The sequence below is a fragment of the Nomascus leucogenys genome, chromosome 10, assembly GCF_006542625.1.
Source record: "Nomascus leucogenys isolate Asia chromosome 10, Asia_NLE_v1, whole genome shotgun sequence".
In the NCBI taxonomy this organism is placed as follows: domain Eukaryota; kingdom Metazoa; phylum Chordata; class Mammalia; order Primates; family Hylobatidae; genus Nomascus; species Nomascus leucogenys.
This window is the reverse complement of record NC_044390.1, coordinates 90398212-90414151: the sequence shown is the minus strand read 5'-3', so window position 1 is coordinate 90414151 and position 15940 is coordinate 90398212. Positions and strand designations below refer to the sequence as shown.

The 15940-nt window shown below is 41.5% G+C and overlaps 1 protein-coding gene across 8 annotated transcripts in view; it reads left to right on the top strand.

The window, feature by feature from the left end:
• The window catches only part of MPHOSPH9 (M-phase phosphoprotein 9), a 74800-nt gene that overhangs the window by 319 nt on the left and 58541 nt on the right, over positions 1-15940 (top strand). For 6 of the 8 annotated variants that reach the window (XR_004032082.1, XR_004032080.1, XR_004032081.1 and 3 more), the window contains exons 2-6: positions 2413-2674; positions 5336-5489; positions 9784-9873; positions 11024-11547; positions 14303-14426. Coding sequence is in view for 5 of the 8 variants with exons in the window: in XM_030821597.1 (XP_030677457.1) it covers positions 2571-2674; positions 5336-5489; positions 9784-9873; positions 11024-11547; positions 14303-14426 (996 nt within the window). In the remaining 3 variants the exon portion in view is untranslated. The remainder of the gene's footprint in view (positions 1-2412; positions 2675-5335; positions 5490-9783; positions 9874-11023; positions 11548-14302; positions 14427-15940) is intronic. The other 2 variants (XM_030821598.1, XM_030821599.1) reach the window with 2 other exon arrangements.

Here is a 15940-nt window from a genome sequence, read left to right as displayed (position 1 = left end):
TGTGGGAGCTCTGCCCAGCCGCGGTGCGTCTCTTCTAGACTCGGCGCCCTTGAGTGACACTCGCGCGGCCCAATCGCGGAGCGCCCTTCCCGAGGGGCGGGGGGTTTGTGGGTTTTTTTAAAAAAATTTTCCCCCATTTTTTGCCAAGGTGCCCCGGCTTCCTTTTGGAATCGCTGTTGTAGTTGCAGGAGCGGTGGCTTTTCTCCGTCCTCCCTGCTTTCCGTAGCTTAGGCGACTGCATGGATTCTCCCTCTCCTTCCCACTTTGACCCGATAGCCGCCACCAGCCATCGCGGGCTGACTGTGAGCGCCAGAATGTCAGGATCTGGCCTCATCCCCATCTGAAATCTCTTCCTCTCCCCCAGCCTCCCGTCAAGGCGGAGCGCCCAGTTAACTTTCATGTTTCATAACCACCAATCGTTTCTTTTCCCCAGCTCCCTTTTTTTTGCTAAGGGGTAGAGACACCAAAAGCGTCATATCTTGTTGCTGGGAAATATAAAAGCTCTGCTCTTATATTCATTCTGTATCAAGTTAAAAAAATTTTTTTTGCATTGTATATGTGGGTGTTTAAGGATTTTTCCCTTTTACTTCCCTGCCCTCCCCCCAGCACCTCCACCCCAATGGAGAAGCATCCTTGAATTTGTAGTGGTTTTCCATCTGGATCTGCATCCGGAGCCGGATTACCTTAGCAGGGGAAATAATAGATGGGGTTGCAGGTCCATCTCCCTGGAGAGCTTGTGTTTTCCTGGTATAACAGCATGGTGATTGGAATCCAGGTATTTCTGTTGCCAGTTGGAAGGGGCAGTCCTTGACTGTTTCAATGCCCCATTTGTCGTGGGTGATGGGCTGAGCCACTGGGGAAAAGTCCATTTAGTTACGTCCGGTTACTCTTTGCATTCATTCCTGTCCCTGAAGGAAATGGTCCCTGTTTTTGTGTAATGCTTTATAAAAGTAGGCCCTAGAAAGTGGGAATCTAGCAGAAGCGGAATACTAGACAATATTCCTGTTGCATTCTCTAAGCTTTTCAGTTTGTAAGCAGCTGAAGTTTTTTTTTCTTTTTTTCTCCTTTTTGCTCCCTTGCTCTTTTATAAATGTATGAATTCCCCAGGAAGGAGGCATTTTGTTTGACCTGTTACAGCCAATTTGCCATGGTATATACCCAGCTTCACTGAAATTTTAGTTGGCCTGGCAAATAATTTTTTTATTTAGTTTTTTTATTTTTATTTTTATTTTTTAAGAGATGGGGTCTTGCTCTGTTGCCCAAGCTGGAGTGCAGTGGCAGGATCATAGCTCACTGCAGTCTTGAACTCCTGGGCTCAAGTGATCCTCCCACCTCAGCCTCCAGAGTAGCTGGGACATGCTCCCAGTAGCTGCAGGCAGGCTCCAGTGTGCCCAGCTGGTTTATTTTCTAAGAATAGCTGCACAGAGACAAAAGACCATGTATATAGTTCAAAATGTACTTCCAGACAATGGGGAAGCTATGGTTGTTAACAGTTTAATTGGCTCTTTTTAATACAAATTAAACATTAAGTAGTTCAGTTCTTCTTGTCTCTGTATAAGTCAACAAACATATATACTTGGTAGAATTTATTAAACAAATGAACAAGGCATGCAAGTATTCCAATTGTTACATAATAGAATTATATCTAGAACTTTCATTGTAAAGCCTGGCAAAATGCTTTGCGCTATAATCCCAGCTGCTTGGGAGGCTGAGCACTTGAGGCCAGGGAGTTGTAAACGAGCCTGGGCAACATAGCAAGGTGCTGTCTCTAAAAAAAAGAACCTTGATTATTAAACATATAAAAATCTGAAATATTACCTGAAAAAGGTGATGCTGCTTTTGCAAATAATCCTTAATGTAGATTTTTAATTGAGATACATAATTCACATACCATAAAATTCTCACTTTTAAAAGTGTACAATTCAGTGGTTTTTAGTTCACAAGGTTGTGCAGCCATCACCACTACCTAATTCCAGAATTTTTTATCACCCCAAAAAGAAACTCCATACCAACTGCACTCACTCACATTCTCTCCTTCCCCCAGCTCCTGGCAGCCATTTGTCTATGAATTTGCCCATTCAAGATATTTCATATCAATGAAATCATATACTCTGTGGTCTTTTGTGACTGGCTTTTTTTACTTAGCATACTATCTTCAGTGTTCATCTATGTTGTAGCATGTGTCTTTTTATGGCTGAATTCTATCCTGTTCTATGGATATGCTTCATTCGTTTATCCATTTATCCATTGATGGACATTTGGGTGGTTTCTACATTTTGATTATTTGAATACTGTTGCTATCCTTAATGGAGATCTGTATGAAAGAAGTTAAGGTTTCCAAAGTTATGTAAAAACAGTTGCTAGGTTTAGTGGCTTTTTATAGTAGTATTTTTTTCCCCCGTTCATTTTCAGACTCTCTTGGAAGTTTAGGATATTTCACAGTTCTGAATGTTAGCCACTGAAAATGCCAGTAGACGATGAAGCCTCTGAAGATGACACGGATTCACTTTCCTCAAACAGTCCAAGAACATTTATTTTCCAATAAGAGAATATAACAATTTCTGTACACTATGGAAGAGTTTGACTTGGTGAAAACCTTACACAAAACTTCATCTTCTGTAGAATCTGATAAAAATTCTCTTCATTCTCTTGGACTGAACTTAAATACTGATAGGTAAGAATGGGATTTAAAAAAATGTAACAAATCAAAATAACCTTATTTGCATACACTTACTAAATTATCCAAATAGTGTCATAGTTACTGATTTGAATTATTATTATTATTGTTTTTTAACCTATAATCAAGAATGTTCAGGGAGGCCGGGCATGGTGGCTCATGCCTGTAATCCCAGCACCTTGGGAGGCTGAGGTGGGTGGATCACCTGAGGCCAGGAGTTGGAGACCAGCCTGGCTAACATGGTGAAACCTCGTCTCTACTAAAAATACAAAAATTAGCCAGGTGCGGTGGCACGCGCCTGTAGTCCCAGCTACTCAGGAGGCTAAGGCGGGAGAATCACTTGAACCCAGGAGGCAGAGGTTGCAATGAGCCAAGATTGCGCCACTGCACTCCAGCCTGGGCGACAGAGCGAGATTCTGTCTCAAAAAAAAAAAAAAAAAAAAAAAGAATGTTCAGGGACAGTTGTTTAAGTCAGGAATAGGTTTAGTCTTTTCATGTTTTTCATTTCTCTCAGAGATATGTACTTTTGCATGGAAAGCATTCTGAAAAAGAACTTGTTTTGCTTGTTTTACTTTCCTTTACAATTTTGTTTGTTTTTGGTAAATTACAAGCATATCTTTAACATTTAGTTGCCTAAATATTATTTCTACATTTTCAAATGATTGGGACAAATGATGTTTTATGTTGCAGAAATACTTCACCAATGTGGGAAGTAGCAATTAAAGTTGAGTATTAGGAAGTTAAGACAAAAACAGACTCTAAGTAGACAAAATAGTGGACCAACTAGATGTTATCAAAGTGTGTTTTATGCATTTTATTTAGTTTTTAAAATGCATTTTATTTTTTAAGCTATCCTATGATCGGTTTGTTTTTATTTTTTAATGGTCTTAACACAGATCATGGTTAGTTTGTTTTTCATCAGAGCCTGTTTACTTTCAATTTGCACATAGTCTGACAAGCTTGGTTATTGGGTTTCTAAATTTCTAGTGTAGAAACAGCAAAGAGGCAAGGACTGTAAGAGAGGAGAGCATCTATAAACAGCAGGTACAAGAAAGGAAAACAGCAGTTTTGGGGGCCTTACTGGTAAAGGGGCTAGGAGCTTTAAACACAGTAGGTCTTGAAGAAATTGTGTATTATAAATAAATACATTTCTTAAAAAGTTGTTAATTCTCTGCCCTTTTCAGGAGGAATTTAAGGCAGCTTACGTGGGTATATAAAACAATGGGGGTGGGGAGTTGTAAAAAACAAAGGAATATGTGAAATAAAACAAGAAAAGGAAATTTTAAAAGGCACAGGAAATGGTCCTACAGTAATCTGTATGCACTTGCGGAAAGTTGGCCACGCATTTTGGTTCTTGTATTACTTGGTGGTCCCTTTAAAGTACACTTCTAGAAGACATTCCTGTTAGAACAGTGTTTGATTTGGCTGGAGGAAGCTAACTGTGCCTTGCTAGTGAAAATTAGGCAATTAAACTTGTCTCCCTTTTCATTGTGACTGGCAGTTAAATTGGCCACATTTAAACTCGATTATTACAGCTATGTAAAATCCTTTACTGATAACATATATTCTTTCCTTTGAATTTTTTTTTTTTTTTTTTTTTTGACGGAGTCTCGCTCTGTCGCTAGGCTGGGGTGCAGTGGTGCGATCTCAGCTCATTGCAATCTCCGCGTTCTGGGTTCAAGGGATTCCCCTGCCTCAGCCTCCTGATTAGCTGGGACTACAGGCACTCATTACCACACCCAGCTAATTTTTTGTATTTTAGTAGAGTTGGGGTTTCACCATGTTGGCCAGGACGGTCTCGATCTCCTGACCTCGTGATCTGCCCGCCTTGGCCTCCCCAAGTGCTGGGATTATAGGCATGAGCCATTGCGCCTGTCCTCCTTTGAATTTTTAGTAGTATTTTCACTGGTCCTAACTGTTATTTTACTGTTATTTTCATTTTTTTTAAACAAATTATTTGTGAAAGAAAGCAGGATATCAAGCAGTAAATAAATGAAAATGATCTTTTGGTGACTAGATTTTAAGTACATTTTAATGTCCTGAAATATATTATCTGTTTATAAAACAAATCCAAAATAACTGAAGTTTGGAAAAGCACTCCTGGAAAGAATCAGAGCTGTTTTACGCACTGAGTAGGCTAAATAAGTCCTGAAAATTTGCTGCTAATTTGCTTGGCACAACTTTTATTCAGAGATAGTGCTGAGATAAGCATCAGCTTATCGTACCAAATTAAGGGTATCCAGTGAACAAGATTTGACTGTCATTTGGGGCAGTGGAGAAAGAATCCCCACTGTACAATGAAGGGCTGTTCTTAAAGTTGGGGGAAATAATCCTCTGGAATAGCTGAGATCAGAGAAGCTGGAAATTAATCTTATTGTTTAGCACAGACTTTTTTTATTTTCTGCTGATTCTTTGGAGTGTTCTCTCACTTTTGGAGAAGGTCTTCCTGTTGTGTTCTTAAAAAGAATACAGTGAGGTCTTTTTACTGGCCTTTTCCTTTTGTGGACCATCTTGTGATCACATTTTGAACAAATGAGGTGCCATTAGAAGGATTAAATGTCAGTGGTTTTGTACTGCTCTGCTAAATCTTGAACTGCTGAATTATTCAACACTTTGATAGAGTGAAGAAAACCATTTGAATTATTTATGTTTCAACAGAAGTAGTCCCCACCTTAGTACAAATGGGGTATCCTCTTTCTCAGGGAAGACCAGACCATCTGTAATTCAAGGTACAGTTGAAGTCCTAACTTCTTTAATGCAAGAGCTACAAAACAGTGGAAAGACTGATTCGGAACTTTGGAAAAACTGTGAGGTATCTAATTTTGTTTTATTTTTGGAATTTTAAAATAATTATATTAATACATACCTCTACTAAACTCTAAATTATTAGAAATTTATGTCCTGAAGAGCATGACACTTTTAAGTTAATGCTAAAGTGGTCAAGTATATTAATTTGGGAATGATATTGAATGAATGGGAAAAAGGTGATCAAAAGTATTTTTTAACAATATATTACTGATTAGACATACTAATTTGTATATTAAATATGAACTAAAACATTGTCTTGGTTCAGAGACCTGAGAATCCCAAAATTATTAAAATTGTTACTAATTGTAATGTTGTCAGTAACTTATATGGAATTGTCATCATTTTGAAAAACTAAATCCACTTTGAAATATTTTCAATGTTCTAATTAGAAATTGAAGCTTCTATTTAGTACCTTACCGTATTCAGCTGTGATACATTGCATTATATTGTTTTCAGATCAGTGGTTCTTTCTTTGGTTCATAGGTTAAATTGCGATATAAAAATGTAACAGTTAAAAGAATACTTACATGGCCGAGCACAGTGGCTCATGCCTATAGTCCCAGCACTTTAGGCGGCCAAGGTAGGAGGTTTGGTTGAGGCCAGGAGTTTGAGACTAGCCTGGGCAAGATAGCGAGACCCTGACTCTACAAATATAAATACATAAATAAATTAGTTGGGCATGGTGGCACGGTGTCTGTAGTCCTAGCTACTTGGGAGGCTGATGTGGGAGGATCACTCGAACCCAGGAAGTCAGGGTTGCAGTGAGCTATGATCACAGCACTACACTCCAGCCTGGGTGACAGACTGAGACCCTGTCTCTCTCTATATATAAAAAAAGAGAACCTGTAATCCTAGCACTTGAGGCAGAGGTGGATAGCTTGTGCCCAGGAGTTTGTGACCTGCTTGGGCACATAGCAAGACCCCCTCAGTTAAAAAAAAAAAAAAAAACTTATATATAAATTTTGTTTCATAGGATAATGCTCAAGATAGACTTTCCTAAGGCTGGATTTGATAGTTTTTTATAGAAATGTTTAAACCATTATTAATTCTTAGAAAGCACTAGATCTTGTTTTAAACGTTAATTATACTTTTAGAAGCATAATTTGTGTTATTTTTCAGAATGTAGAGTAAGTGAAATGAAAGATTACCTGGTTCAAGAATTCAAAAGCAGCAACTGCTAAGTGTAATTATTTATATCCATTATCCATAATTATTGAAATTATAAAAAAGTATTACTATGTGCTTAAAAAAATTGAGTTTTCAGTTTTTATACTTTATGCTTGTTTGCATATAATAATCAGTATGCACTAACGTGAAAGACCTTTAAAAATGCCCCTGCAAATGCAATTGAAAATGGAATGTTTATTAAGTATATTAAATGTTTCCCCTAATGTATCTACTCATTAGTTTTTTGTTTATTTGTTTGTTTGTTTCTGAGACAGAGTCTCGCTCTGTTGCCGAGGCTGGAGTGCGGTGGTGCGATCTCGGCTCACTGCCATCACTGCCTCCCAGGTTCCAGTGATTCTCCTGCCTCAGTCTCCCGAGTAGCTGAGATCACAGGCAAGCGCCACCATGCCCAGCTAATTTTTGTATTTTTAGTAGAGAAGGGTTTTTGCCATGTTGGCCAGGCTGGTCTCGAACTCCTGACCTCAGGTAATCTGCCTGCTTTGGCTTCCCAAAGTGCTGGGATTACAGGCATGAGCCACCGTGGCTGGCCCTCATTAGCTTTTGATAACTGAATTAACATGCTTTAGGACGAAGGAGGCATTGCCACAATGTAGTTTAACTTCTGGAAAATTTGTGTTTAACTAGAAATTGTTACTTTTAATAATTTGAAATCAACATTTTTTTTTTGACATCAGCATCTTAAGTCAGAATCAGAATATATTCCCCGCCCTACCTCTCCCCTCCCTCCCTTCCCTTCTTCCTTTTCTTTGTTTCTTTTTCTTCTCTTTCATTCTCTCTTTTTTTTTTTTTTTTTTTTTTTTTTTTGGAAATAGGGTCTCATTCTGTCATCCAGGCTGGAGTGCAGTGGCACAATCTCTGTTCACTGTACCTTCAACCTCTTGGGCTCAAGCCATCCTCCCAGCTCAGCCTCTCAAGTAGCTGGGACTACAGGTGCACACCACCATGCCCAGCTAATTTTTGTATTTTTTGTTGAGACAAGGTTTTGCTATGTTGCCCAGGTTAGTCTTGAACTCATGAACTCAAATGATCCACCCACCTTGGCCTCCCAAAGTGCTGGAATTACAGGCATGAGCCGCTGTGCCCAGCCTCTGAGCTCTCTTTTTATAACAGCTTTCAAAATAACATCAATTTATATTATCCTGAAATGAAGTTCATAGGTAATATAACCTACCTGTACCCACTTTAAAAAATCAATATACTATCCTAAATGTGACATAAAGGAGAAATAAAAAACTTACAGTAAAATAACATGTATTTGGATATATCCATGTCAGGCACATGTTCATTAGAAGACATAGTGAAGTAGTCATGTTTACCTGTATGTAGACTCACTGTGAATTCAGCAGCTGAACACAGATCGATATAGCTATGGTGTGTTGATGATCCAGGTATTGTGTACGGCACCTCCACTGGTGACATGCTTTTCTGAAAGGGTGACCAACTTCTCATGAGATTTTGAAACTTAAGTTTGTTTTGATGTTATGAATACTGTGCGAAATATTTATTGTTTTGTAACATAAAATGGACACAGGACAATTCTTCATCGTGGGGGACTGCCCTATGATCTGCATGCCTGGACCCTGCCCACTAAATGCCAGTGATGTCCCCCCAGCTTTGTCATGACTGTGACCTCACATATTTCCAAATGGAGTTCCTTCCCCATTGAGATCGCTGCATCATATTTAAATTTAAAACTTAGGCCTGTAATCCCAGCACTTTGGGAGACCGAGGCGGGTGGATCACTTGAGGTCAGGAGTTAGAGAACAGCCTGGCCAACATGGTGAAACCGTGTCTCTACTAAAACATATAAAAATTCGACCGGGTGCAGTGGCTCACGCCTGTAATCCCAGCACTTTGGGAGGCCGAGGTGGGCGAATCATGAGGTCAGGAGATCGAGACCATCCTGGCTAACACGGTAAAACCCCGTCTCTACTAGAAATACAAAAAAATTAGCCGGGCGTGGTGGCAGGTGCCTGTAGTCCCAGCTATTTGGGGGCTGAGGCAGGAGAATGGTGTGAACCCAGGAGGCAGAGCTTGCAGTGAGCCAAGATCACACCACGGCACTCCAGCCTGGGCAACAGAGCAAGACTCCGTCTAAAAAAAAAAAAAAAAAAAAAATATATATATATATATATATATATATATAAATTAGCTGAACATGGTGACACATGCCTGTAATCTCAGCTACTTGGGAGGCTGAGGCACGAGAATTGCTTGAACTTGGGAGGCGGAGGTTGCAGTGAGCCCAGATCATGCCACTGCACTCCAGCCTGGGCGAGAGAGTGAGAGACTCCGTCTCAAAAAATAAATAAATAAATAAATAAAACTTAATCCTTTTAGCCACCTATGAGATATTATTATTCCCATTTTATGAAGTGGGAAACTGAGGTACAAATTAATTTGTCCAGGACCCCACGAGTTTTTAGTGGAGAGCTTGGGGCAGGGGTAGGAGACAGAGTTCACAAAGTGAGCATTTAAGAGACTTTCTGATGTGGCAGATGCTATGAAGGAAACAAATAGGATGACAAGAAGGAAAGGAACTGTTAGGATGGTTTGAGAAGATGACAATTAGGCTGAAATTGCAGGATGGGAAGACAGCAGTCATGGTGAGAGCTGTGCAGGAGCTCGCGAGGTGGCGGGCACAGCAGGTGCTCAGCTGTGAGGCGGGAGACAATTTTGGCATGCTCAAGAACAGAGGATGCCCATGAGGCAGGTGCGTAGCCAGCAAGGGACAGAGAGCTGGGCCGAAGTGGGGAGGTGCGTAGGAGCCAGACAATGCAGAGCCGTCTACGGAGAGCTTGGGAGTGGAAAGATGCTGAAAGGCTTTACGCAGGCAGGTAGTTTTCATAGCCACTTGCTGATGTTGTGTATTGCTGCATGTGGTCTGTGGCTGAAAGTTTCCCAGCCTTGAGGCTGAATGTAGCCTTCTGTAAAACTCCCTGCTCCCTTGGTGTGGTGCACTGGCATACCCTAGCTATGAGAGTGCTGATGGCTCTTGGGATTCGGGATGGATCATGACCTAAAAAGGGCTCTTTTACACTGGAGGAATTGTTCTGGGAAATATTAAGTCAAAAAATTATTTTTAACTAACATATTTTATAATTTAATAGACCAGGTGGTTACAGCTATTCAATTTGGTGGAGAAACAATGCCAAGAACAGATAGTTGCCCAGCAGGAGCAGTTCCACAACCAAATTCAAGTAAGTTATCATTTACATTGATTCCTTTTTTATATACATATACATATACATACATACATATATAGATACACACACACACATATATGTATATACACACACACACATATATAGAAATGGAGTCTCACTCTTGTCACCCAGGTTGGAGTGCAGTGGCTTGACCTCAGCTCACTACAACCTCTGCCTCCCGGGTTCAAGCCATTCTCCTGCCTCAGCCTCCCGAGTAGCTGAGATTACAGGCACCCGCCAACACGCCCGGCTAATTTTGGTATTTTTAGTAGACATGAGTTTCGCCATGTTCGCCAGGCTGGTCTTAAACTCCTGACCTCAGGTGATCCACCCGCCTCGGCCTCCTGCCCAGCCCTTTTTTAATTTTATTTTTATTTATTTTTTTTGAGATGGAGTCTCACTCTGTTGCCCAGGCTGGAGTGCAATGGCATGGTCTTGGCTCACTGCAACTTCTGCCTCCCAGGTTCAAGCATTCTCCTGCCCCAGCCTCCTGAGTAGCTGGGAATACAGGTGTGTGCCACCATACCTGGCTAATTTTTGTATTTTCGGTAGAGACAGGCTTTCACCGTGTTGGCCAGGCTGGTCTGGAACTCCTGACCTCTTGATCTGCCCGCCTCGACCTCCCAAAGTGCTGGGATTACAGGCGTGAGCCACCACACCTAGCATCCTTTTTTATATTTGTAAGAAAAAAATACGTTATATCAATTTTTTTTTTGAGACAAGGTCTCACTCTGACACCTGGGCTGGCATGCAGTGACACGATTTTAGCTGACTGCAACCTCTGCCTCCTGGGTTCAAGAAATTCTTCTGCCTCAGCCTCCTGAGTAGCTGGAATTACAGATGCGCACCACCATGTCTGGCTAATTTTTAGTAGAGTCACAGTTTGTCCATGTTGGCCAGGCTGGTTTTGAGCTCCTGACCTTGTGATCTGCCCACCTCAGCCTCCCAAAGTGCTGGGATTACAGGTGTGAGCCACCGTGCCTGGCCACCAGCCTCAATTTTGTTTATAAACTAAAGATAAAGCATCACATTATCTTTAGAATAATATCTCACCATGTTTTGAAACATGCTATTCTTGTAACAGTCATAAAAATATGATGTTTAATATACTTTCTTACCCAAATCTGTAACTTTTTATTTCCAGCATATACAGGAGGAGATAAAAAATTTAGTCAAATTACAGACTAGTAGTGCTTCCTTGGCTTCCTATGAAGGAAATTCTTCAAACAAACAACTATCTTCGGAAAGTCAAATGGGTTTTTTTTCTGAAAGCAGTGAGAGAAATGAATCTGTTATCCATTATCCTGAATCCACAGAACCTGAAATAGAGCAAGAAATGTCCACGTCACAACCAGACTGCAATGTGGATAGTTGCTCAGTAAGCAGTGGATATGGCACATTTTGTATCTCAGAATTAAATCTGTACAAATCTAAAGACCCTAAGGAGTTCATGGAGCACGTAAATGTTCCCAAAGGACAGTATGTGTCACCTGCAGTGCCGGCTGCGTCACTTGTAGATGGTGTGAAAAATGAGAATTTTTATATACAGACTCCTGAAGAGTGTCATGTGTCTTTAAAGGAAGATGTATCCATTTTTCCTGGTGAATTTGAACATAATTTTCTTGGTGAAAATAAGGTTTCTGAAGTATACAGTGGGAAAACAAATAGGTAAGTAGAATTTCCATCATTCGAAGGGAGTTTATTACATTTAGAATCTAGCATTCCTTTTAATGGACTATAATAGAATGAGATGTATTTGAACATTTATCAGTTTGTTGCCTGTAGAAAATTGAAATAAACAAAGCACACTATATTCTAATGACACTGACTTTCTTCCCATCTGTAATGTTGTAAGACTACTAAACTCTTAAGGTCAGAAGCTTTGCCAGAAAATAGAAAAGATATTTTTAGCAGACAGGACTGTATCAATAGTGGAAGTTTGTCACACATGTTCATGTAATTTGAACAATTTTTTTTTTTTAAAGGTGGGGGTCTTGCTTTGTTGCCCAAGCTGGTGTGCCGTGGTGCAATCATAGCTCACTGCAGCCTAAAATTCCTGGGCTCAAGTGATCCTCCTGAGTAGCTAGGACTGTGAGCGCGTGCTATGTTACCATGTCCAGCTGAAACCGAAAATTATATACAGGGTTACCCAATTTTATGTTTTTTGTTTTTTTTTTTTTCTAATTTTTGTGTGTGTGTATATATATATTTTTTATTTTATTTATTTATTTTTTTAGTAGAGATGGGGTTTCGCCATGTTGGCCAGGCTGGTCTCGATCTCCTGACCTCAGGTGATCTGCCCACCTCAGCCTCCCAAAGTGCTGGAATTACAGGCGTGAGCCACCACACCCGGCCTGTTTTGTTTTTTTTTGAGATGGAATCTTGCTCTGTCTCCCAGGCTGGAGTGCAGTGGCGCAATCTCAGCTCACTGCAACCTCTGCCTCCCTGGTTCAAGTGATACTCCTGCCTTAAGCCTCCTGAGTAGCTGGGACTACAGGTGTGGGCCACCACACCCGGCTAATTTTTGTATTTTCAGTAGAGACAGAGTTCCACTATGTTGGCCAGGCTGGTCTGTCTCCTGACCTCAGGTGATCTGCCCGCTTCGGCCTCCCAAAGTGCTGGGATTACGGTGTGAGCCACCGTGCCTGGCCCCAATTCTATGTTTTTTATTTTCTTTTTTCTAGTCTGTATCCTGCTGAATGTTTTTGTTTGTTTCTTTTGTTCTGTTTTTATTTGTTTTTTGAGATGGAGTCTCGCTCTGTCACTCAGGCTGGAGTACAGTGGTGCGATCACAGCTCACTGCAACCTCTACCTCCCGGGTTCATGTGATTCTCTTGCCTCAGCCTCGTGAGTAGCTGGGACTACAGGCATGTACCACCACATCCGGCTAATTTTTGTATTTTTAGTAGAGACGGGGTTTCGCCGTGTTGGCCAGGCTGGTCTCGAACTCCTGAGAGTTTAGTAGTCTTACAACATCTGCCCACCTTGGCCTCCCGAAGTGCTGGGATTACAGGCGTGAGCTACTGCGCCCAGCCTGAATGTTTTTTATGTATAAGAAGAATTTTTATAAATTTAGTGACGTTTCATGACAAAGGAGGCTTTTTAGTAAACTGTGGCTCGATGTTTGTAAAACAAATAATCCTTAAAAATTTCATAATTTATCCCAAGTTTTTAGTTTCATATCCCTGAATTGTGTCATCTAAAGCAACACAAGTATAATGACTGATTTATGCCAACAAATACGCTCTCATTGTAGAGATGCATTTAGCACATGGAAGGGCAAATGTGGTGGTTTTTGTTCTAGTCTATGGCTACAGACTTTGTGTATTATTAGTCACCGTTAGTCTTTTTTTTTTTTTTTTTTTTTTTTTTTTTTTGAGATGGAGTCTCGCTCTGTTGCGCAGGCTGGAGTGCAGTGGCACGATCTCGGCTCACTGCAAGCTCTGCCTCCCGGGTTCACGTCGTTCTCCCGCCTCAGCCTCCTGAGTAGCTTTTAGTAGAGACAGGGTTTTGCCATGTTAGCCAGGATGGTCTCGACCTCCTGACCTTGTGATCCTCCCACCTCGGCTTCCCAAAGTGCTGGGATTATAGGCGTAAGCCACCGCGCCAGGCCAGTCACTGTTAGTCTTTTTGTTTACTTTGCCTTTGATAATAAGAAATTGAAAAAAGTAATGTAGGTGAATTAATAAAAAATCATTATCTTACCACTATTAGAAAAAACAACTGGCTGGGCGCAGTGGCTCACACTTGTAATCCCAGCAGTTTGGGAGGCTGAGACGGGTGGATCACTTGAGCCCAGGAGTTTGAGATCAGCCTGGGCAACATGGCAAGACCCTGTCTCTACAAAAAAAATACAAAAATTAGCTGGGTGTGGTGGTGCCCGCTTGTGGTCCCAGCTACTTGGGAGGCTGAGGTGGGAGAATCACCTGAGCTGAGGAAGGTCAGGCTTCCTGACCTTGTGCAATCCTGTGATTGCACCACTGCCACTCCATTCTAGCCGGGGTGACAGAGAGGGTCTCTAAAAAAAAATAAAAAAGAAGAAAAACAAAAAACAACTGAAAGCAACTGGTGGTTAGCTTTATATGTGAAGTATCTAAAGAAATAATTTTGGAACCCAGTGTGGTGGCTGATGCCTGTAATCCCAGCACTTTGGGAGGCTGAGGCGGGCAGAGGTCAGGAGTTTGAGACCAGTCTGGCCAACATGGTAAAACCCCATATCTAGTAAAAATACAAAAATTAGCTGGGCGTGGTGGTGCGTCTGTAATCCCAGCTATTCAGAAGACTGAGGCACGAGAATTGCTTGAACCTAGGAGATGGAAGTTGCAGTGAACTGAGATTGCGCCACTGTACTCCAGCCTGGGCGATACAGCGAGACTCTTGTCTGAAAACAAAAAAGTAATTTTGGTTTTCTCTTCTTAAATAGTAATGCTATAACATCATGGGCACAAAAACTGAAGCAGAACCAACCAAAGAGACCACATGTAGAAGGTGGAGTTTCAAGATCTAAACAAGGAAATGAGCAAAGCAAGAAGACACCAATTGAGAAAGTAGGTGACAAGTCACTTTCCCTGCGGGCTCCAGTACTGATGATTATGTGGGTTTAGTACACGCTCATGAACAAAACTCTTGTGCCCTTTCTTTTGTATTGTTAATTTGTTCATTTATACTTTTTTTTATAATTTTTTTGAGACGGGAGTTTCGCTCTTGTGGCCCAGGCTGGAGTGCAATGACGTGATCTCGGCTCACTTCAACTTCCACCTCCCAGGTTCAAGCGATTCTCCTGTTTCATCCTCCCCAGTACCTGGGATTACGGTCGTGTGTCACCATGCTTGGCCAATTTTTTTTTTTTTTCTTTTGAGACGGAGTCTCGCTCTGTCGCCCAGGCTGGAGTGCAGTGGCGCAATCTCGGCTCACTGCAAGCTCCGCCTCCCAGGTTCATGCCATTCTCCTGCGTCAGCCTCCCGAGTAGTTGGGACTACAGGCGCCTGCCACCACGCCCAGCTAATTTTTTGTATTTTTAGTAGAGACGGGGTTTCACCATGTTGGCCAGACTGCTCTCGAACTCCTGACCTCAGGTGATCCACCCACCTTGGCCTCCAAAAGTGCAGGGATTACAGGCATGAGCCACTGTGCCCGGCCCGTTTATACATCTTTCTTTTGGTGTTTCAGAGGATTAGAAATAATGATTTGCTGTAAGTGTTTCTTCTTTAGTAGGCTACAAATCAAAGCTAATAAAGGATAAAATATTATGAAAATGAATCTTTGCAAAGGTCCTATTTCTCTTTGTACTGCAAATGTTTACATTTAGCCAGAGAGTAATCCATTTAATTGTTTAAAATAAACTTTCAAATAATTTATATTATTATTAAGTTGTAAGAAGTAATACTGTAATCTTAAAGTTGAGGCTGGGCCAAGTGACTCATACCTGTAATCCCAGCACTTTGGGAGGCCGGGGTGGGCAGATCACGAGGTCAAGAGATCGAGACCATCCTGGTCAACATGGTGAAACCTCATCTCTAACTAAAAATACAAAACTTAGCCAGGTGTGGTGGCATGCGCCTGTAGTCCCAGCTACTCGGGAGGCTGAGGCAGGAGAATCACTTGAACTGGGGAGACGGAGGTTGCAGTGAGCCAAGATCACACCATTGCACTCCAGCCTGGCAAAAGAGCAAGATTCCTTCTAAAAAAAAAGGTTGAAATTTGAACAGTTCTGGCCGGGCGCAGTGGCTCATGCTTGTAATCCCAGCACTTTGGGAGGCTGAGGCGGGTGGATCACGAGGTCAGGAGATCGAGACCACAGTGAAACCCCGTCTCTACTAAAAATACAAAAAATTAGCCGGGCGTGGTGGCGGGCGCCTGTAGTCCCAGCTACTTGGAGAGGCTGAGGCAGGAGAATGGCGTGAACCTGGGAAGCGGAGCTTGCAGTGAGCCGAGATTGCGCCACTGCACTCCAGCCTGGGCGACAGAGCGAGATTCCGTCTCAAAAAAAAAAAAAAAGAAAGAAATTTGAACAGTTCTGAATTTATAATCCAAATTGTGAGAGATTAAATGTTGAAATTCT